The 24357-nt window shown below is 37.2% G+C and overlaps 1 protein-coding gene across 2 annotated transcripts; it reads right to left on the bottom strand.

Annotated features, from left to right (window-relative positions):
- Window positions 1–495: 495 nt before the first annotated feature.
- On the bottom strand, window positions 496–24357 carry zfyve16 (zinc finger, FYVE domain containing 16). Of its 2 annotated transcripts, none has more exons than XM_066650780.1 (18): window positions 23901–24357; window positions 23103–23201; window positions 19773–21823; window positions 18625–18721; window positions 14260–14436; window positions 12934–13079; window positions 11915–12125; window positions 11590–11712; window positions 11129–11284; window positions 10247–10471; window positions 8935–9017; window positions 7695–7799; window positions 7425–7575; window positions 6549–6629; window positions 6169–6331; window positions 5857–5962; window positions 4965–5141; window positions 496–2796 (listed from the first exon to the last, which is right to left on the bottom strand). In XM_066650780.1, exons 2-18 carry the CDS (start codon window positions 23170–23172, stop codon window positions 2638–2640), a joined length of 4281 nt encoding a protein of 1426 aa, XP_066506877.1. In that variant the 5' UTR covers window positions 23173–23201; window positions 23901–24357; the 3' UTR covers window positions 496–2637. The 2 variants fall into 2 exon arrangements, with proteins under 2 accessions (XP_066506877.1, XP_066506878.1); XM_066650781.1 differs by having other exon boundaries at window positions 12940–13079.

Below are 24357 nucleotides of genomic sequence, written 5' to 3'. Positions count from 1 at the left end.
ACGACTAACTATATTTGCTTTAAACATATACACTGAACGATTACAGATTAGGAACACCTACCTTGTATCTACACTCATTGTTCATTGTGTAAGCTCCATTGACCACTTTGAAGTTCTACAATTGCAGACTGTAGTCCAACTGTTTATGTGCATATCCAAATTTTACAAAGCACAGAAAGTAAGGAAATTTGTGTTTGGTTAGCATTGCCAGGAGGGATTTGGCAAATTTTTCATGGGCGCAACTCACATACTCAGCTCTAATGCTCATCCCACAAATGCATGTTCCTTACAAACGTGGCACCATTTAAAAGGGAAATTAACATGCTTTCCAACAGTATAAGAGAAAGCATGTTACGACAAAGAAATAATCTACCTAACACAAATTTCCTTATTATTTGTGCTGTTTATAAGTGGCAGACGCTATGCTAAGTACACTATACTAAAATAAAGAAACAAAAAATGTTTGAATATATATCAAAATTTTATTGTACATGTGATACATATTAGAAATGAATGTTTGAAGAACATCCTTAGGTCCCAGATACCAGTATCACCAAATAAAGCTGGTTTTCATGAATAAATAAATATACATTATGCAAAATGGTACAGTTTAACAGCTTTGTTGTAAAGCATAAAATACTTTGTGATGATTTATTAATTAATCAATAACGGTGAGAAAAATAATTTAAATTCCCCAAAAATTCAACTCACTCCACATATAAAGGAATAGAAATTTATCTAAGATGTCTACAAAATGATCACATTTAATCTTAAACCTTCCATAACAATTGTCTCTATTTACACAGCATTTGCAGTATTTGTTTTGAAGTAGGTGAAGACTCGCGGAACCCGAGATGACCCTCCCCTCCCACACAGTCCTTAAAAAGTATATTGAATTATATATGATCTATCATACTTGGCTGACTTCAGATAAAATCACACTTTAACAAAAAGTATACTATTCCCAGTCCACATGGTACAAGAAATAAAATAAGAAAGTACAATCACTTCTTAGTCAGTTCACAACTCATTGTAAAAGTGCATATTCTAGAGTTCAGAACCTGTTAATGATTGGCATCTAAGGACTTAATTTTGCTGGTTTTGACATGTTACTTACGGGGCCTTCTTTCTCTGCACTGAATGCAGCTGCATCAAATTAGCTCCAATATGACAACCGTCTTTTCTCCTAACACACACAGATTCACATCTGGCGTAAAACTGACGTCTGACCATCACAAACAACACAGCATGAAACATGACAGCAGCACATATGGCACTACATATAGACCAGCTTTATTCACCATAAGCTAAGGTGCAAAATGTTGTTTCAAAGTGAGACTTAAAAGCTTCATGAGCACCATCTAATGGACAAATCATGCAGTAGGTGCATGAACGTGCAAAAACACAAAGCCGCCTCAGATTCAGCATCCTATATGTGGAAAATATAGTTATGAACTTTTGAGGAACTTCTAGAGATTCAGTTCCGCAAAATATTATCAGCTACATTTAAGAACACTAAATTTAGGCTACACCAGCATGGCATGGTAGAGTAGCCCAACCAAATGTATAATCTCTATTTGTGACAGAAAAAAACAATAAAGAAAGAAAGAAAAGTTAAATATGTTTGAGCTACATTATATGCATTATTTTAAAATTAACTCACTTTGCTTTAGGCAAAGTTATACTTAATTTTATTGCATTCATTTACATTAAAACAGGCTTTCTGAAAATTATTAGGGAACAAATTGGCTTAAAATGTGTTTGAAACAAAATTAGCATTTCATTCCCTTCTAGTGTTATTTTACATACCTCAAAATATTTTTCATTAGATTTTTTTTATTTATTCGTCCACTGCAGTGCAGTAAAAACAAAAACCCATTTTCACTGAGTACATTTTGCAAATACTTTTTTTTCAACATATTTTAATTTATATATGATGAAAATAATAAGCCCCGTGAAAATGTGGTTCAAAATCAGCTCTTTTTCAAAGAGACTAATTTGCCTATCAAAAATATCACCTTTATTTGACTATTCCAAAAATAGTATTTTAGCTTTGCAGAATTAAGAGATGGTTCCATCTATATATTTGAAATAAAGAAGTGCACAGTAACCCTCTCTGTACTTTACATACCAGAGAAGAATAACTGGCCACAACACATCATACTTAAAAACAGGTGGTTGAAACGGTCAGATGGATCACAGATTCAGATGAAGCAACTTCAAAGACTATAAATGAAGGAGCTATGAATGAAGATTCAAGGTCTCAAAAAAAAATCCTTCACATTAATGCAAGCAGCGCTTCTAATGCTTTGTGACACTTTAGTCAGGACCAAACACTGTTCTCTCTGACTTCATTATAATATGAATTATAATAATAAATTCATTCTTTTTATGCCAACAAACTGCATCCAACAAAGACACATTAAATCCCTATGTCATTCTCGACAAATTTGATGAGGCCTACTGTTAATTACAGCAACTGCTGTAAAGTGCATTGGACATTTCCTCACAAACAGGTCATATTTTGCATACCTTCCACGTATTAAATACAGCTCTGTGCCTCTTCAGCACTGCTGTTTATTGGTTGGAAGGAGGGCTACTATCTCCATTAGAGGGTGCTGTTCTCACCCTGTGTGTTTAAAAGCTCTGAGTGATGTAGAAGAAGAACTCCATGTCCATTGCTTGGTGAGGCACACAAGAGCTTCCTCCATGAATGACAGGGATGAGGGCTCCATCCAACTCGTTCATGTATTTCTGAGGGAGGAGACGCCCACCTGAACCCGCCTGGTACTCAACCTAGAGGTGGAAAAAAGACCAGCACACTGAATGAAATGAAGCATGCGGCCATTTAATTTTAATAGAGTTTGTAATATTAAAATTGGATGAATGCTATTCTTTCTACCAAAAGAACTCAGGTACTTCAAACAAGTTCTGTTCCTGATTCTCGGAACCTTGGTTCTTTCCAGTGGACTGGCCGGCATTTCTACAAGTTTACGTCATCAGTGAGGGGCATTGCTGTGGCTGAATGCAGCGCCAGTGCCACAGATAAACTGTCAGAGTTATGACAGGGTCATTGTTTATCCTTAGTTAGAGTAAGGAAAGTTAGAGTTAGATCAGAGTGACATATAATACGTGTTTTCATGTTGCAGAGTTGAGTCATCCTGCTGAGCATGTGAACAGCAGAGGAACCTGACCAACACACATGGGGTTCACGTCAAACACAGCCCCAGAAACACACAAACAAAGTGTGTTCCTGTTTTTTTTTTTTTTTTAAATATATACGAAACATTGTAAATGAACCCTGTCCAGGTTCACTGATAACGCTGTATTTGAAGCTCGACACTCCCACAGATGAACTTATCTGATTCTCGAACCAATTTAGGTCAATAGAATTGCCTTGTTGGTGGAAAAGCGCCAATGCAGCAAAAACGTAAGTGCTGATGCACCCTCAACATTTGCATTGTCTGTGTATAATTTTTTTTATCTGTGGATAATTAAAAAAATAAATAAAATACATACACTACAAAAGACAAGGAGTTTTACTATGCTCGAGTGAACAGCAATTAACATCCAATTATTCCTTGCATTCTTTTGGCTGTTATTCCAACAGGAACAATATAAATAAGTTCTTATACAAGTTAGCCCAGAAGGCAATTAGGTGAAAAGAGTACTAAAATATTCTACTCAAGTAAAAGTACTGTTAATTTGATGAAATTTTACTGAAGTACAAGTAAAAATACTGGCATAAAAACATACTCAAGTAAACGTAAAAAGTAGTGCATTTGAAATGCACTCAGAGTAAAAGTTACTTTGTGTGTGTGTGTGTGTGTGTATGTGTTTGTTAAGGGGTGGACTCTCCTGTGTAGCACAAAAAGGACAAGGGGATATAAAATGAATGGAATAATTATTTAATGCCCCCTCCAGGGTGTGTCCCCGCCTTGCGCCCAGTGATTCCAGGTAGGCTCTGGACCCAAAGTGACCCTGAACTGGATAAGCGCTTACAGATAATGAATGAATGAAGGAATAATTATTTAATGGTTTTAATGAATGGAATAATACACACATAGAATATGAATGTATAGGAGATAAATAAAATTAACTGTTGTAGATCGAGTCGTAACAAAGGCAAATAGAAGTAACAGTTCAACAATATCAACCAACACACACTGATGTATTTTTTGCTCATTTGAGCCTCTTACTAAAAACGTATTTTTAAATCAAAAATGCAACAGTACAACTATTATTTAAACTACCTTTACATGCGCAGGTTTGATGTTAGGTTTTTATAAGCCATTAATTCTCTCTTACACAGAATTATAAAGATGTGGCCTTTCTTGAACTTGAAGCCGAAGTGGTCCCTTAAGCATGGCCAGGGGTTAATTTCCTTCCAGAGCAACTCAGAATTCAACAGGGTTTTGCACTCAGCTGGGTCTGCACCGGTGACCAACTTATCCATCTCCATATTTCTTGTGATTTTAGCAGTAGACTGCCCTTCAGCCATTTGTTCAATCTGGTAGTTTCCGGTGCACATTTGTTTTTCTTGCATTTTTATTTACATTTTTACTCATTAAGAGATGTGATTTAAAATGTACTGAAGTACAATATTTCAAGCTATATATACTTAAGTAAAAGTTACAGATTTTAAAAACAGTAACACGAGTAAATGTAATTTGTTACTTTTCATATCTGATGGCAATTATACTGAGATCAGGAACTAAGCAATCTCTAAACTATAAGGTAAAGCTCTGTAATCCCCACATGTGATACTGCGTGACTTATTATCACTATATTATTTATCTTGATAGTGGTTATATTTCCTCTTCATTCTCATCATCACACAATAAACTCATATTCCACATGGAAAAACCCAAATCACTTACAAGCACTCAGATTAACACCACTTATATATATCTGCCATTACTTCATATAATGATAATAATAATAACAAACAACAAAATGGTTACCATGTCAGTATCTGTAGAAACTCTTAGCGCAAGAGAGTTTATTCCATTTCCAACAAGGACAGAGAGGTGAGGACAGAGTGCTGCGCCGCTTGCAGTGGCAATCTCTCTCTGGAACTGACTGCAGGACGGGAGAATGACAGAGAGAGAGCTTTCTGGGCTCTTCAGCAGGTAAAAGACCTGGTGAAATAGAAGAGGGGTAAATGAGGGTGCAGTGATGGCCTCGGATTACACCATGATGCACAGCTTCAATTGTTTACTGTTTCTACAACTCTGATTAATACCAAGCCTTTCACATGTATGATCAGGTGTCTTAGAGGGGTACAAACAGTTGAAACTGGGCAGGGCACATCTCAAAAAAGGCTAACAAATGTGTATTTTAATCAATATTGTTTATAGTGATTCAGTGAAATTAAAGTTGTTGGCTGGAAACAAACTTGCAGTATAAATAAAGTTTTTAATTGATTTTATTTGAGATTTGGTTTAAGATAATAGAGAAAATACATGAATTATTTAATATTATTTTTATGAATTATTTGAATTAATAAGTGAAAAGTGTCTGAAATATTACAATAATATATTTATTACAAATGTGTCCTGGCCATTGTAGAATATCTTTGTAAAATAAAACAGGATTTATCTCTTTTCATATTTACTTTACTTTATGAAATGACAAAAAACATCTATTTATACATTATGTATAAATTACTTATAATTATCTCACTTTTCAGGATGAATAAAGCATTGTCAATCACTTAAATGTATTTTATGGAGTGAACACATTCATAAACAATTTTACACCCCAAATCTGCTGGTGTTTTGTATTTTTTGTTTGTTTTCTATTTTTATTTTATATATATTTTTTAACTGTTGGTTGTGTGTGTGAAGGACACACCTCTGTACACCTGATTGCTCGTCCATCCATCTCAAACTCAGAGTCCTGCTGGATCCGGATACTGGCCACACCTTCCAGAGACTTCCCATCAATGGGGCTGGTGACACTGAACATAACACATACATACATTTTATATATATATATATATATATATATATATATATATACACACACACACACACACACACACTTTTATCTTTTTCAAATTAAAAGGGTCATTTTTACTGACTACTTTAATTGTACACTCTCATTGTGGCCACTGATCTACAAAAGAACTCAATGAATGTACAAAGGAATGTATTTGTTCCATACCCAGTATTCACAGGGGCTGTCCAGTCTACCCAGCGCACGCTGACATTTTCCCGAGCTTCTGTGGAATTGGCTTTACCGCAAGTTATGTGGAAGTCTGTCTGATCCCTCAGGGATTGCCGCAGACCTTCCATGGTCTCTGGAGGGATTTGCACCATCAATCCATCTAAACAGTAACAGAACGAAATTTAAGCTACATTTAGCTATTCAAACGAGATCACAAAGTTGTTAAAAACTTTTAAACTTAAGTATTGTTCTTTAGTAGATCCCTCACAAACATTGATAACAGAAATACAGGTAGGGTGTTGTTAATCACTCTAAATAATTCTTGGTGGCAAAATGCTCAGAATTCCTACAGCCTGAGGAAGATTGAATCACGTTACCTTCAACAATGCTAGATTTGGCAATAAATCCTGAAGAAGCTTTTAGGGCACCATTAAAAACAACAAAGCTTGCTCCAGTAACTGCAAAAACAAAACAACCAAATTAAAATTATTTTATACAAATGTTGTAGATTAAGACAGTGTCTTTCAATCACAGCTCCCTTTGAAAGTTTGCAAAATATGAAGCCACAAACATATATTAAGAGGGTATATATATATATATAAACCCTCTGCATCGATGGCCCAGCTCCACTATCAGTGTACAAAGGCTCAGATGGAAAACACGTACTAAATTTCTCCCACTGATAAATTATATATTCCTATTTTATGTCTCTAAATATTCTGACTTTACTCTTGGGGGTTTCTGACACAGGTCTAAGAGGTCCAAACAGTACAGAGGCCTGTCCAGTCAGCCACTGTTAATTCAATCTAATTCTGAGTGAGGTGAGGGGAGCACAAGACCCTGCCACTTTGTTTTTGTGAAGCACGTAAAGTGTAAAGTCACCTCTGATCAACAAAGCAAATGTAAACCGCCCACCACCGGCAACAAACTGGACAGCCACATTTTCATATGCCACTAGTAAATGCTGGGGAGCTGAAACTGTTCAGGCCGAGCTGCAATTTTATTTCTGTCCACATCACAAGTCATAGCTGCCTTTTCATGATAAAGTTTCATAGCTATCGTTTTTAGATCAGCAATGTCAGAATTATTTTGTTGGCATTCTTGATGAAGCCAGTCAGTACGCGAGAAAAACTCAGGAATAGGACAAAAATAAAAAAAATAAATGATAAATGATAATAATAAAATGTTTTTTAAAATGCACCAGAAGTCTACACTGGTTATGTTATTACTGTATATAAAATAACAAAACTGACCTCTCCTGGTCGTTCCCTGAATGCTGTTGGCTTGTGTCTGGTAAACTCCATCCTCATTCTGAAGGCAGACCAAATGAGAATCTGCCTCAGTACTGAAACAAGCACCAACACTTATTACATGCTCATTGGAGGAATTCACCACTTTCAGCATCTGCAAAAAGCACACAGCATTGAAACTTAACCCAAACTCAATTCAGAAATGTTTCAACTTGTTTTAAAAGAATATTTTTTTTAAGACAAGACCCCTAGTTCAATAGAACTGACACCTACTTCATTAAATTTCGACTTAGGAATGTCAATGTAGCTGTTGCCCACTTCCATGTGGATCCGCAGACCATCAACCACTGGCACGCTATACTGATAGTTCCTCAGATCCTGTATAAAAACATAAAGCATGTGTCATATTTACCAGTACATAATTTGTACACTCACTTCCAATGAAAGTTAAGTAGGTTTTTTTTCCCTTCTCCAGTGAATTTTCAATTTTGGAGATGATTGCGTCTTATAATGAAAAGCGGTAGGACGATACATCACATTCTCAGCATGTAAACCCACACTTGTCAAAAACCAATATTAGACACACTGAGCAGCATTCATCCGGCCATGCCATTTGCACTTTGGAAAAACGTAGTCAGGCCATATACACTAAAATTTGTTCGTCTACATAGCGGTTTAATGTGATAGTGCAAAGGAAACCTACTTCTCGCAGAAAAGTGCAGATATGATATATCCAAATAGAACTAGACTCATATTTATTTATATATACTCAAAAATGACACAATTTAATCACAAAAACAAACCTGACAGCTGAAAAAGTAGCTTTGCTGCTCCTGGGATCTGCCCAATTGTTTCGATCTTCTGCCTTTTCTAACTCATGATTGTTCTGCTCATTACTTGTTTGGTGTCAGAGAGCTGTTGTTTGTTAATGCATCTAAAGTCCACACGTTCATTCAATATACTTTGTAAGCTAACCTCTGTTTTATCTTTGCAAAGTTCTTCTTGACTTGGGGAGCTGCTTAAACCTTATTGCATTGTGGAATCTTTGCTATTTTCAATCACTGACGTAACTGCCCTACATCACAAAACAACCCATTACGAGATCATTTTAAAATATAACCCAACTTTATAGTCGTTAACATGCTGGGAGTGGTTTTGCCAGAATTTAAGGAAGTGTGACATTTAATCTGTCAATCTGAACTGCAGCAGAAGCAGAACATACATTTTGACAATTTCAAGTATATAGCTCTGCAATGCCTCAGAACTAATAGTAAAGAAATACGACGTTACCTGATATTATGTACATTATCTGGTATATTTTTAAACTTAAGTAATACATTTTACTTACATAGTTTTATTTATTTAAAAGTACATGACCACAGAATTACTCAGAAAGCCCAATAATACAGAGTACATTTCTACAAATCAACATATTGCCTAGAATGTAGCACATCATTTAGAATTAATATATAATGCTGCTGAAATCTTGATGCTCAGTGATGAGAATACTTACAGTAAGCAAGTTCATGATGGTATGTCCTGTTTCCCTAAAGACAGATTCACGGAACCTGACACTGACCAGTGGGCAAGGATACACTGAAAGGTACAAAACAAAACAGGCCAGAATATATGTTAAACTTAGACCAGTTTCAGGAACCACTGAAAATACATGTAGTTACAAGCATAAACAGAGATTTTAAAATTACTACACAGCCACAAGAAATTAATGTACACACATGTAACATAAAGCACAGACTGATTCTTGTACTGCCAATGGACACAAAGATATAATTAAACAATATTTTTTTAAAATAGGAATTTGTCAACAACTGGCATGGATTTAACAATCGCTCTGTTTCTCTGTAAATTGTTTGTATTGGTTTTAAAAAAGTTTTTATTCAATGTGCCAATATAATACAAATATGTCATAAATTAGAATGACCACAGACCACAACCTGTGCATTATTTTCATCTGACGTAATGTTAGTAGGGCGCGTAAGCACGGTCAAGGCCACTGATAAATAACTACACTTGCAAAGTATTTTTAATCAACATTATCAATTTTACTATATCGGTGCATTGGATGTAAAAATTAGGATGTTGAGTATTTAAACGATATACAAGATGAGGCACCATCTGAAAATTATTTGGTGGTGAATTACTAATTATGGTAGGGAATAGGGAAGTATTCACACATTTCCAAGCAACAAAACGTGAACATTTCACTGTTACCATGATTATTAATTCACAACCAGTGTCTCCATTTCACCAATAATCAATTGTCATACCTCACAGAATGAGTTTTCTACAATTTTACCTTCTATAATGTCTTTGATGGTATTCACTTCCCTTTTACCAAACAGCAGCATTCATTTTAAGGAAGTGTGTACTGGACGGTGAATTGTGAGAAAAGTACTCTAACTTAAGGCTAATTGTATTTCTCTTGTTAACACTTTACAATAAGGGTACATAGTTCCCTATCATTAAACAGTAATTACTGTTACCGTTACTAAATGATAAGGTAAAATCAAAATTAATCATTATGTAACGATTAGAAACAAGAAGTAGCATTAACTAGCATTCTGTTAGGATTTAATAAAATGCAACAATAAAGTTTGTTTTTGTTTCTATCATTTAATCTATCATAGCAAGGAGCAATTGTAAATTAATTTAGTAATTCATATTGTCTTATTACTTAATACAGTCTTAAGTAACATTAATCCATGTACCCTTATTGCAAAGAGTTACCATTTTCTTCTCATCTTATGTATTGTAAATAATAACACAAATATCTTTTTAGCTACAGCAAAACATTGAAAATTTACCTTTGTGTTCTGCTCCCAAACTGAGCAACAGGCGGAGAGGGAACACTTTAGCCCACGGTACCTCCAGTTTCTGAATGAGAACCCCATGTAGGAAGGAGCTGTGAGGTAGCCCAAGTCCTTCCAGAGGCTGAAAGCTTGGAGAGAAGAAAAGGAAGCCACCATGGTCCTTACTGCCCAGAAAACTGTCTGTAAACGTCACATTCCCGAGTTCTTCAGTAAATTTTCCTGAAATTAAAAATATCTGAGTGTATAAAATTTAAGAAACAACATTTTAATGTCCTCAAAACCAGTTTCTTAACAGATCTGTAAATCTCTGATCACACTTCTCTGGGTAGAAGTGTGTATCCTATATCTGTTCTGTTAAGGAAGATCATACTAACTAAGAAAGCAAATCTTGTCCTACATCAGATCTGACCTTTATTACTTCAAGGCCTTGTTTACACTTTGCATTACTATCTAAACACGCTATCTGATCCTCATCCATCAAGGTCATTTACACTTGAGCTTATCAAATGTAGCTTCTGTATCCAGATACTGATCGGATCACTTTTCCTACACAATATTGAAATGAAACTTTGTGCTCCACACCAGATGCTCGTCCATTCAAAAGCGGAAGGAGTGGTAATAAAACAGACAATGTTTCAGGCCATGAATGTAGACAAGTTTCACGACATTAATACATACATGCAGATCTAGCACAAGAGCTAGCTCCACTACCTCAGGATCAGGACAACTAGACCTGAACACATCTGAACCAATGTGTCCTACTTTAAAATGTGTATACAAATAACATCCAGATACAGAAGCTTGAATGTAAGGTATGTTATTATATAATTATATGATTGGTTAAGTCTCATGCTCTGACAAGTACTTATAGTTTACCTTTCTGAGCATCTTGATACATGTTAATATAAAGATTGAAGATATCTCTAGGCAGCCTGTTCTCCTCTGGGAGGCACTCAATAACAAACACCAGCTCTCTCTGGCCCAATCCCTGCAGACCATTAGAGCTGAAACACCAACACTTCTGGCCACAATCTAAAACACAAAACACATATAGAGTTCTCTGTAAAAAGGAAAAACAAAAACAACAATAACAACAAAAAACCATTGATCCTATAACTTCATAAAATATATTGTAAATACAGTTGGTGAAAGGTGCAGTGTTTTACATAAGACAATGATGTTAAATTTACATAAAACAAGACATTAGAAAACTTTTTTTAAATGACTATAACATTTAAACAAAAAATACATACTGAATATAAAAAATACATAAATAATAAAAAAAACATGGTGTATTTAGTGAAAGATCAGTTTTATTCTGTGGGCTTAAAACATACATGTGACCAGCTTGACATTAACCACAAGGTTGACATTCAACACAAATGTCAAAGGTCTTGGACCTCCTTCCTCTAACAGCAGCATTATTTGGCAGGCAGCAGGGCGCTCCTCTACCAATAAATCTGTAATATGGAGAAAAGTTACATATTGAATCATGTATAGGCAGCCTATAAAATATAAAAACAAATCTTGAAATGTTAATGTCATCTTTATAAATACTATATATGCTAAAGTTCTACTTACATCTTGACTGCTATTAGCCTAAATATAAATATACTTTAATAAATTAACTATGTCCTGTGAATATCTCAAGACCGTTCTCACCCCCTCCATCCTCCACTCCTGTGGAAATTAACAGTGGTGGCAGCCCCTCTTCATCTTCAGGCACTAGACTGGTCGTCCTCTGCACACAGCCACCAAGCCCACAGAGCAGGGCATAGTCCCAAGGACCACTGACTGCCCTACAGGTCACTTCTGTACCACACTCTGAACTGTCCACAGACCCTTCACTGCCCTCTGGGAATTTGAAAGGCGGCTAAAAGAAAGGAAAACACTGCATGTCAGACAGAGTATTAGATAACTGAATTCTCCTTTTGAATTCAGTTGCTAGCTTACACTGAAGAATGTACATACTGTCCACTATATTTACATTCATGCAAATGAAGCTAGAGTAGCCTCAAATACACTGACAATTAAAGGAGATGTAAGTTGAGTAAAATATAGACTCGAGTAAAAATTTCCTTCCCAAAGAACAGCATTAATTTGGAGAAAAAAAACAAAAACACAACAGCTCAAAACAGCTACTATCTTAATACATCCTGCATCTATCAACAGAGGAATAGATGCTCTTCATCTCTTTGGTTTGGTTTTCCTTTTGAATAACTTTGGTCTTAAATATTAAAGCTCCAAAGTCAGAAGTCTGATCAACCAAAATTAAGCACAGATGCCGTTGCCAACAAAATGTAAAAAAATTAGACACAAATTAGTCATTAAAAATGAACAATTGCAATTTAACAGAATAAAAAGCATATTCTTCAATTTAAAAAAAAATAAAAGCAATACACTTTGACAATCAATATTTTTTATAACAGAAACGCTTAAGAGAATTTAACTAGTCATCATTTACCTCACTGGATTTTTGGATAGTTTCTTCAGAAAGACTGGGACTAGGGCATGACTATTCTAAGCGGGTAACTGCTGTCAGGGATACTGGGTCATGCAGATAAATGATTTAATGACAAACTATTATTGTAACAGTCAGTGACCGTGCAAAATGTGAATATATACAGTAGTCTCAATTGGCTTAATGTACACAAACATAAAATATGAGTAGAGAGCTATACACATGCCGTTGGAGGATCAGGCGTAACTGGACTGGTCTCCTGTGAGGTTCTTCGGGGCCTTAAGGAGAGCTTGGTTGTATCTGCCACTTCGCCATTAGGCAGTATTCCATCAGCAAACCAGACATGTTTCTGTTCTCTTGGGAAACCTAACACAAAAAAATTAACATGCTATGTGAAATAAATAAAGACAAGACATATATACCAGGGCTGGTTCGGCTGACCAATTTCTTGATCATTGTAATTATACACAGGATAAGATATAAAATATCCTATGCCTGTCCATTAGAGATTCACATAGCAGCCAGCTCACTCTCTTCCTACCAGTAACCACCACATTCCTGCAATCATCTGTTGTTGAATATATAAGTATCCTACACTTAACCACCAGTTGCTGTGGCCGTTTATGATCTGATTAGCAACCGGCTAAACGACCAAGGCTACTCATTGGCTACATTTGCATGCAAAGATTCCTCCATTTGTACAGAGTACCACTTAGTACGCACATTACTGGAGTTTACAGTCCTCATACCCAATTCACACAGGGACACAGTCAGACCTGCAGGGCACCCGGCCCTTTAAGACATGCCGACAGAGGCAGTGAGAGATTTCACGTGCAGTCAGTGAGAGGTTGAGTGTTTCTTCTTCCTTAAAATAAAGTTTACCCTCATCTGGAGATATAAAGCTTAATTTCGCCTCAGCGACTCAAAACCCCTTCACAATAAAGACTGGTGGAAGAGAGGAGCACTGAAGGAATTCACAGACAGAAGGAAAGCAAGATCTCTGTATAACATGGCAGTCTTTCATTATTTTATAAAAAAGTGAGTTGATGAAAAATTATTTCCCCACCCCTCGGCAGAACACTGTAAGACCCTTAGTTCAGAAATGTTTGCTGCTGTTACTTTGTACAAGCTCAGTTCATGCGCACTGCATCACCAGCTCTTCACAGGGTACATGAGGTAGGTTCTTCCCATCGTCAGTGTGTAGCTGAATTAAACCCACAGCCCCTCCAGAACGCTAATGTGTGCCCAGTGCCACCAGTTTCTTCGGTGCACATTGGGTAAAAATTACAGGTCTCTTTTAAAAGGTAGCATACACTTGCCTATTTGTCTCATTTCAAACTAAATTTGCCTAAACAACCACCTTATCTGAGCCAAGTTTAAGACATGTTAAACAATCCAAAAAAATTTCTCTCACAAAGCTAAGAGAGCTGGCTGATGCACAGCTGCGCCTGTTGTCCTCGACACACACTCAAGCTTGGCGCAATGAAGCGTGAGAGATGTGTGTGTGTGTGTGTGTGTGTGTGTGTGTGTGTATATGGATGTGTACCGTCATTGCCGGGATGCTTGAGGACAGAAACGGGCACCATGACCGTGGGTGGGGGTGAGTTAAGAGTGCCGGCTGCTCGAGCCTGCTGCATAGGGGGGATAGTGGAGCAGTACTCAGACGGGATGTTGGGGTTGGGACTAGGTCCAGTAGGACTCATCATCCTCTCTATGGCCTGAGCTGCAAAATACAAACAAACAATGAAGAGAATTATTTTCATATACAAGTTCTTACTATAGTTTTTTCTTTGAAGAACAGCGGACATTAAGCGGACTAGATTAGGAGGAAGCTTAAACGAGTGCAGAACCCTTAGAAACGTTGATCCTTATAATAGTTTTTGCCTCAATAATATGAGACATCTATAACACAACTTAGTAGGATGCCCCTTGTCAGATAGTAATGGTCCAATAATCAGTGAAATACAGAAATAACCACAGGCACTAATCTAAAACCAGCAAAACAATTAGCTTTATGACAAAGCTAGGTCATTCAAGTCGATGGTCCGGCAAAACATGTGCAGACCTAGCCACAATACTGTGCATTAAGGTAAGTAAAAGTTGCTTTCAAACAGAATGTCCAGTGCCAGCCACGGCATTCATAGCTGCTGACTCCTATCAAAGTGCTGAGTAAGCCTTGCCTTGCAGTATATTGATTAAGTATCATACAACCTCATCAACCAGATTACATCGGCACTGGATCAAGTGATCATGTAATGCCATGCGTACAATCTACAAACATTTTCACATACAGTAGCATACAAAAACAAAGCCACCAAAATGAATCAAAACAGTTTCAAGCTAAGATGTATACAGGAAAGGCTCTAGGTGTCCTTCAGGCGCGTTTTGAATTTAACCTTGTCCTGAGCACAAACAGTGACCGTATACACTTCATTACAACAAAGGAGACTTCAATGAAGGTATTTTACAAATCCTAGATCTGCTGCCTAAAATGTAACATGAAAAACAACAACAAAAACAACAACAAATAATGCAAGTCTGCATTTCACTATATCTGTGTTAATCCGCATAAGACAGCCTTTTTTCCTTTTGAATAGTAATATCCCTTACCTCATTCCGCTGTAACTTGTACACAAATTCCCTTTCATCTCAGCCCAGTGGTGTGTGTTAGATGTAGCCTCCCTGGTGTGTTTCAGCCTGAACTGAGTAGGGGGTGAGCATGTCCCATGCTGACGAACGAGCGAGTGAGATGAGGAGAGAGAGGGGAGAGGAAAAAAAAAATAGGAGAGAGAGGAAGGACGCGCATCCTTTTGCCTCCGGACTCTTGCTCAGGACGGGGAGCGGCCCATTTTCATTTGCTCATGCTGAGGTCCCGTCTGTCCCCGGGCCCCCTCCAGCCTTGTCCTGGCTCTAACCTCTGAAATAAAACAAGCACTCTCCAACCTCTTGCTATATTTCTTTCTATGCCAGCTAAGATGGAGTGTGGCTTAAATGGCTGCCCCGGTCTGTAATAGTACTGAGCAGAGCCTGGGAAGGCGATGCATGCCTCCCCTTTCCTGAAGGGAGACGCTGAGTATGTGGTTGAGTGAACGTGTGTGTGTGCATACATATGTGTATGTGTGTATGTGTGTGAGAGTGTGTCTGAATCTGTGCCCAAAGTGGGAAGCAGACTCTCAGAGCATTGTGCACAAATGCACCAGGTGGGTTTTTTACCACAAATATTGCCAAGGACATAGACCACTGCTCAGAGACACTGCCAAGTAAATCACTCTTGCTGTTTCTCTCCCCACCTCTGCATCATTCCCTCAGAGAACTAAGTGGCCCTTAGGAACTCTGACACTTTGGTGATGAATGTCCTTTTTAATGTGCAAATGGACTTCAAGCGTGACTAAACATCAGCGACCCCTTTTTAAGAACTCTCTCTGCAACCTTGAAATTTATTTGGTCAAAGCAAAGCAAGCTGGGAATTACATAAAATTCAATATAATCTAATTAGTTTATGGTATTAAGCAGTGGCAAACCATGACAATTAAACCTTGGCCCTAAAAGGTCTTTGAAACACAGTATCTGCTAGGATACTAGTATTATGTTATATGCAATGTACATTAACATATTTTGGTTGTTCTACATTAAACCTGGACATGTGAAGCCAAAAATCCTGTACATTTTATGCATTTTACATTAAATTTCTAACCAACATATTAGCATATCTTTTACAATATATGCAGAAATAGTAAAGCACCCTGGACTCTAACTGCCCCCATTGTTTTAAAGTGCAACCATCTGACAGGAATTTACATGCTACCCAGTGTTGCCTCCATACTTGGCCAGGTCTCCCTTGTAAAAGAGCTCTTGTGATGGGACTAACCTGGTTAAATAAAGGTTAAATGGGGGGGAGAGGGAGGGAAGAAAAAAAAATGGATGAGTAAATAGCATCGTATGGCTTTTTTCCTCTCAAAACAGATACTATGTTTTAGAAACTAAAATGCAATCAATTGATTCCACAGTCATTTTCTCTTTATGCTGTTAGTAAATCTAACACATTATGCCTTCAACTCAGCTCCTGAAGTACAAACCAATTGAAGATGAAGCATGGCTATTTTACCTAGATATAAAAAGGGAAACTTCTAGCATGAATGCACTAAATGTTTTAATGCTGGACTCACTAAAATTACAAACCTGTGAAGGTTCTACTAATTATTAGGCCGTCTCTTATTATAGATCAGTACTGGCTTAAGCTCTGACATAAGGTGTGTGACATTTGCCAGTTATCGCTATATATTTTGATAAAATTTCCTGTTAGTAAATTAATTTCACATGCTGGAAAAAAAAATCTGCATTTTTATCCCAAAATATTAAGTAATTATTTAATTAATTAGTTTATTCAGTCAACAATACTGTGAGAAACATTTGAAGCCATTACCTCCTTATAAACCATGATAAACAATGACCCTGCACATCAGATATAACCTGCTACAGTGACTCAAATGACACTGCAGTAACTTCAAAGGAGAACACAAGTTCTAACCTCCTGTAACTTTATAAAAAACACAAACAAAGAAACCAATGGGTAAACTAACCTGACCAAGTGTCAAAAACCTTACAACAAAGGTAGCACAGAAAGTGCAGCTTCCATATGCACAAAACTGACTCACAATTGAGTTCAGTCAAGAAAAACGTCCACAGTGAAACGAGAAGGCCAGATTCACTTCCTTCTTCCTTCATGTGTGGTGCATAAAATCAATGTCATCCTCTAATTAACAACATTAAATCCACTGTACATAATTTAATTAATGAAAGCTGGGCTTAATCAAGATTTCAGAAGCAGTATTTCCTTTTCTAAGTAAGTATTAGAATTATAAAATATTAATTGTATTTTTAAAATATTTAATCTTCAGGTTTCCTAACATGAATTGGGACATATTGTTAGTACCAAGTAAATTCTGAGTGTGATATTAAGCCTTTCCATATATGAACTATGGAAAATATCTGGAGAATCAGAGCTGGACATTTTCCTGAGCAGCCTTTCACACATGAAGCATACAACCCAAGATGTTCTGTGTCAGCTGCATTCCCGCAGTTGTTTGTGATTTTTTGCAAGTGGAAGCACCTGTGTAATGTGTGCTGGAGGCACAGAATTAATCACTGTGAATTCTCAGGTCAAATACCTGTTTTATTCACACATGTGCTCATTCAGATATTACCCAGTGTTTGTACTAGGAGGCTGGCAGGATAAACTCCGGGTACTGTCCCGTTTAAAACAAAAAGCTTCTGATATTTGTGTTCACACACGAAGCTCCATGGGGCATGTCTAAACGGAGCTGTAGTAATACATCTCAGTACATTAGTAAATGTATAATTATTACATATTAATGATAAGACAACAATTCATGGCGCACAAGTTACAATCTAAAGGAAGTGGTGCAATACATTTTTGACAATGTGCAATAAACTTCCCATCAGACTGGTGAACAAGATTTTGTCAGTCATAAGATATCAGTTGAGGCTTACATGATATTTAGTAAATAATTTAAATTGTTTTATACAAATCTCCACAATTTCAAATTTCAAAGTCTAAATTGGAAAAAAAAAACTCTTATTTGTGAACAATTCTGCATAACTGTATTTATAACTGATCACAATAGTGTGTTTAAACTAAAAATCATTATAAAAATAATTTTTGTGCATACCAACCCACAAACGGAAATAAAACAACGATCTAACATTCTAATATGTCTACGTCTGAAAACGATACTGGGATAAACAAGTCATACTTGAATTATATTGTGCAGCATACTTTGACAACAACATCAAAACAAAAAGGTGATTTATAATACCATTGAACAAGTGACAAAGTGTGCAGCCACAAAGTACACAATGGAAAAAAATGCAGAAGATCTTGTATACTCACCCCTTTGTATGGTATCATAGCAGACCACACAAACTCTGGCCTCTTTCTCCAAGTATTTCAGTCTGCATTTACGGTTGCAACAAATTGCACAGTACACCTGAAAAAGTCAAAATAGTTAAAATGATTAAATAATGTGTATAAATTATATTCATACTTGCTGTCTATAACAGGGTTTAAACTGGAACAGAACCATTTCAAGTGGAACAGCTTTGCAGAAGAGCAGTGTCAAGAGCACCTATAAAATGCTTCTATAAATAAAACCTGCTGACTCTGTTTTTAACAAGAGGTGTCCTTCTCTGTATTTAATTCTGGCAGGGTACAACAAACTGTAGATTTCTAATTAACAAATATATAAGTAGTCTCCAGTCTGTGGACGAAACGAAGAACATTAGAGGAAATACTGCTATTAACAGACCATTACCTTTTATTATACATTAATTACTTGCTGTTATTGATTCAGCATTTTTTTCAGCAAACTAGGCAATTTTTCAAATTATTATTATTATTATATACAACACTAAAATACACTCATGAAAAATATATTCTCATTTCTTTTTTAAATAAAACATCAGAATATAATAAACACGTCTTCATCTACACAGTTCTGTCATTCCAATTAAGCTGCAAAATTATCCTGTTGTGACTTTCACTGCTAACATCACTGTCCTGGAAGTCACAAAGACCTCTACATATACCTGCCTTCAGCCTACAGCAGGGAGACTCAGCTCATTCAGAATGCATAACATCAAATCAGACCAAATTAGACAATTTAAAAACTACTCTTACACTCTTACACAAAAAAAAAAAAGAAATACATCATGAAAAACAGAATAACATTGTGACATCAATGAAGAGCACATATGGACATTAGACAAGGCCAGTTCTTGGAATGAATATGATTCATTACAGAATTCTGTATAACAAGTGATTCTATACTTTTTTGCTGATATAAGCTCAGTCTCTCAATAATATTTCCTGGCATTGTCACACTCAAGCCAATATCATTATGCAATCCACCTAGCAGAGTTAATAATGCAACATGACCCATGGTCATAACTTAGTAATGAAGTAACCTTTCACTATTAGATGAAAAATTAACCACATAGCAGAGCCCAAAAGGGTCACAGTGAACACAGAAACGGACTCACTTTGCCACAAGCTCTGCAGTGGTGTCTCCTCTTCGTGAAGGTGAACTTTTGCCCACATTTCATACAGTTAGGAGCCTCAGAATCAGGCACCCAGGGTGGCTGCCTGGAGCCCAGGCCACCATTCTGTGTTTCCGATCGATCAAGCTCCAGTGAAGATTCTCCTTCTCCAGAACTTTCTCCTGGGTATGGAGGCGGCTCTGAAAGCTCGTCATGGCCATAACTGTCATCATAAGGTTCAGGACTAAGATAGTCAATGCAACCCTCACTGTGGCTGGGGGCAAGCCTCACTGTGGGAATGACAGAAGACTGTGTGCTGTTCTCCTCCTCAGAACTCAACACATTCTCCTCTGATGGAGAGCCACCTCCCTGCCCTTCCTGTGGTGCTATTAATTTTGCTGTTTGGCCAGAGACCTGTTTTGGTCGTGCTCCTCCATAACATGGTCGTTGACTTGCATTGCAGACAGCCTGAATTTCAGAGGGTATGTCATGTATATTAACTGTTTGTGTAGTGTCAAGTTTTAAAGGGCTACTTTCCTGAGATGAGGAAGAAACATTAGAGCCTTCACCCTCTTCTAACTGAAGAGACCTGTCACTTTCAGGTGAAGCAAATGTAACTTGACAGCTTTGTAATTCCTCCTCTAAATCCACACTGAATTCAGAAAAGCCATCATCAACAAATTTTTCTCCTGACATTTCAGAGTTGCTCCTCTGTGCCTGCCCCATCAAATAAGCATCTAGTTCTTCATCAGTCACCATCATCATATTTTGCTCACTTTCTGGAAGATAATCACTGGTAAAGCCAAATTCTGAGGGGTAGTCTGGGCTTCCTGTATAGCTAGGAGACTGGTTACATTCTGTATATTCACCAGTTTCAAGGTTCTCTGGAAGAGATAAGGTGCAATCAAAATTTCTGTCAGGGAGTGGAGATGTTAGAGCAATAGCACCTTCTGGATTTGCCATTATCTGTACCAGTTCTGGATCATCCTCAGGGGATGATTCTGGCTGGCTAAGACATATGGAAGTCCCAAGATTCACAGAAGGAACAGTAAATCTCTCTTCCTCTTCGGTGGCTGGTGTCTCATCACAGTCAGGAGAAGGGACTTCAGTCTTTTCTTTGGTTTCATTCTTCGTTGTCTCCTGGGGCTCTAAAGAGGCCACAAGAGATCCACACATGGATACAGCCATGGGGAGGCAGGAAAGTGAAGATGTCTTTTCTTTGGGAGGAGGAGCTGAAGAACATTCTTTGTCCCTGACACTGTTGTCTCCAGAGAGCTGCACGTCTGTTGAGTTAGACAGGCTTGTACTGACATCATTGGATGTAACATCACTTAAACATTTTGGACTATTGGGGATCATTTCATCTTCCGATGTGCACTGGGAATTGCTGTGAAGTTCAGAAGAGTCTGATGCCTCTGGACAGCTACTTTGAGGCACCTCAGCTTCACTGGTCTCTAAAGGTTTTAAGTTATCAGCTATAGTATTCTGAGGTTCTCTAATCTTCTCCACAGATGCAGGTAATATAACATCAAGCAAACTAAGAGTGTTGGAAGAGCCCAGATGCCCACCAGTGTCCAAACCCTGTAGTTCATCATGACTGGATTTAAACCCATGTTCTGGATATGATACCACAGGACTGTCAAAATCTACCAATAGCTCCTCCTCAAGCTGTTTTTCAGCAACCTCCAGTTGTTTGAAGGCATCGTGACTGTTTGTCTGAGGGAGATTAGCAGATCCTGTATCATTTACAAGATCACATACAGGTTTCAAAGATCTGTCTGGACAAGGAGGAATCTGACTTTTGGAATCTCTGTTGTCCACAGAGGACAGAAGGTCAACACCTGTCAACACTCTCCCTTTTGTATTTTGATCTTTTTGGTTCTGGATACTGCTAGGTACAGATGGACCATAGTGTAGGGCATTGACATCAGGTAGAGGTTGTGAAACTGTGGATGGCTCTGGTTTAAAGCATGGCGTGTTCAAACAATGACGAGGGTAAATGTTTGTGTCCTGGCATGCAGAATTTGCAAATGCAGGCTTGCTGTCTGCCTCCTCTGGAAAGAGATCAAAAAGAATAGAACAGAGACATTATGAACAAAAAATATATTTTTTTCTACATTATAAATACTGATGCAGTAGTGCTGTATCACTTTATGGGACTTTCATATAGCTACATTATATATACTAGCAAGTGAAACAAACTTCACCCATTAAAATGTATGCATTATTATAATTCTAAAGGCTTGTCCAAAAGGCCAATATTTCCTGCTTCATACAGAATAAAAATAAAGACAAAGCGTCTTTTGACATCTTTTGAAGCTGACAGACCACTCAACAAGCGCAAATCTTTAAAAATCAGCTTTGAAACCAGTCAGTGTTTCACAAAACACACTATAAATAGCCATTCAACACCAAACATAATAGGAATAGAAAATGAGATACACACAAAAAAAACTAAAACAAAAAACCACCAACAACACATCTGGTCACTGCAGTGCTGAGAATAATCCACCATCCAAAAGATATCTGCTTTGATAAGAATGTAAAATAAGAATGTAAAAGGGAGCTAACAACGAATACACACAAATAGATGGGCTACAGCTGGTAATTGAACAACTACAAAGTGTGCCTATATGGTAATGAAGCTGATAATATGGACAGTGAGTCTAGAACAAAGAGGATATCTTAATGTTATAGAAGACTGATGCAAATATAAACACACACATGTACATATGTGTTTCAAATTAAATGGCTATACACAAATGCCAGTTGTGTAACTTTACACTGACAGAACCAGAGTAACACAAGACAAATTCTCTAACAGTATACATTTCACCAGCCTGTCTCCATTCATGCTCCACTATTACACCCCCACTGGAAATATGTTTCACGCAAGCTTAAATTAAACGTTGGCATCCCTGGGGGTATGATCTATGACCCTGTATTATATGCTCTCCGGCCTCATCAGCTATTACAAAATTGTTGACGGTGTTGCTGTCCAAAGAAAACCATCTCAAAAATAGTATCTTAAAAGTAGAAAGAAAATACCTTCTTAAATTTTCAACTGAAGTCAAGATTTTATTTCAAGTATTTAGATGTTTCTGGAATATTTCTATTGGTCTATTCATCACAAACTTTTCACACAAATTGACAGCTACTGTTTCAAATATATAGCAAACTAATAGTGACACAATAGAGCTACATGAGTTTTTTTGACAGTGATTACTGATCAAAATACAACTTTATGGCTGCAACAATTGTTACATTTGGTGTTATTGATGCAAATAAACTTTGGCCAAGTTTCATAACACTACACAAAAGAAATCTACAAACCTGAGTTTAGTTCAAAGTCATCCAAAAGCTTGTCCAAGTCACACACAGCAGCTTTGAAGTAACTGTCCATCCTAGGGGTACAACTTGATCCACCTAACCCTGTGGGACATAAAATTTAATTAGTGAGTTTTTGTGTTAGGGTTAGGTGATTTTAGGTTAGCTTAAAGCCTGAAAAAAGGCTGATTTAACCATGTAGTGCTACTACAAATAACAAAAATCTATTTTAATCTCCTCAGAATTCATAAAAACATATAACATATAGAAAGTTCTACTTAAAAGTTTAACTGCTGAGTGTATTCTGCTCTCAATTAGTGTATGAATATGAATTCTCAGAGCACCTAAACTGCAAACTTTGCTTCAGAATAAGACCTATACAATCCCTGGCAAAATTAACCTATCAGATAGTGTCATAGGAGTTAAAACAATTACTGCTAACATTAAGACATTTGATGTCGGTCAGCTCCTCAATCGCTAGCAAGTGTTTGCTACTAACTGGTTAACAGATGAGCCGACTAGCCATTTTATCAGCATATGTAACCTTTAGAAAACAAGCCTTTACTGAGACTTAAAGAAAAAGCGCTTTCTGAGTGGGTAAAGGCTTTTTTTCTGCTGTTAGACCAGTGGTTAACTTTACTTTTAGGGTAAAACACTCCTGAGTCTCGCTAACAAAGCTAACGTTAGCCGAGCTAGGATAACTTAGCTGTTCATGCGCTTACAGTTCAGCTAACGTTAGCAGACCGCTTACACATAAACATAAAGCCCAGTAAAATTAAAAGTCATGACTTGTGAGCTGAATACCGTGAAATTCCTCATAGTTTAGTGGCCTCTTTCTCGGTCGTTCCTCTTCTAAGCGAGTCACTGAAGCTGACGCTGTATTTAATCCACATATAAAATCTACACTAGTGTTTCAGTTCTGCTGCTGTTTGCGCCGGTGTGTTCGCCTTAGAAGTATAGGCTCTGTCTTAAAGGCGTAGTGTCTTTAATTGCCCTACATTATATTCCCCACAAACTCACCACATAACGACAAAACCGTTGTCGTGAATACATGAGCACAGACACTAAACTATTTACAGAACGGAAACATGACTAAAACTCCCAGCACTGTATTTCCTCCTCGAAAAAATCACTGCACGTCGCTGAGGCATTAACCGCAGCTAACAAAGCACAGTCACTAAACTGGGTTAAAAGCAGTATTACACAACATCGTCAAATCATTCCAACTGTTGATTTGATTAGTCTGTATTAAAAATACGAC

The sequence above is a fragment of the Hoplias malabaricus genome, chromosome 18, assembly GCF_029633855.1.
Source record: "Hoplias malabaricus isolate fHopMal1 chromosome 18, fHopMal1.hap1, whole genome shotgun sequence".
NCBI classification, from domain to species: Eukaryota; Metazoa; Chordata; class Actinopteri; order Characiformes; family Erythrinidae; genus Hoplias; species Hoplias malabaricus.
The sequence above is the reverse complement of the archived record's forward strand: the minus strand, read 5'-3'. Positions and strand labels throughout refer to the sequence as shown.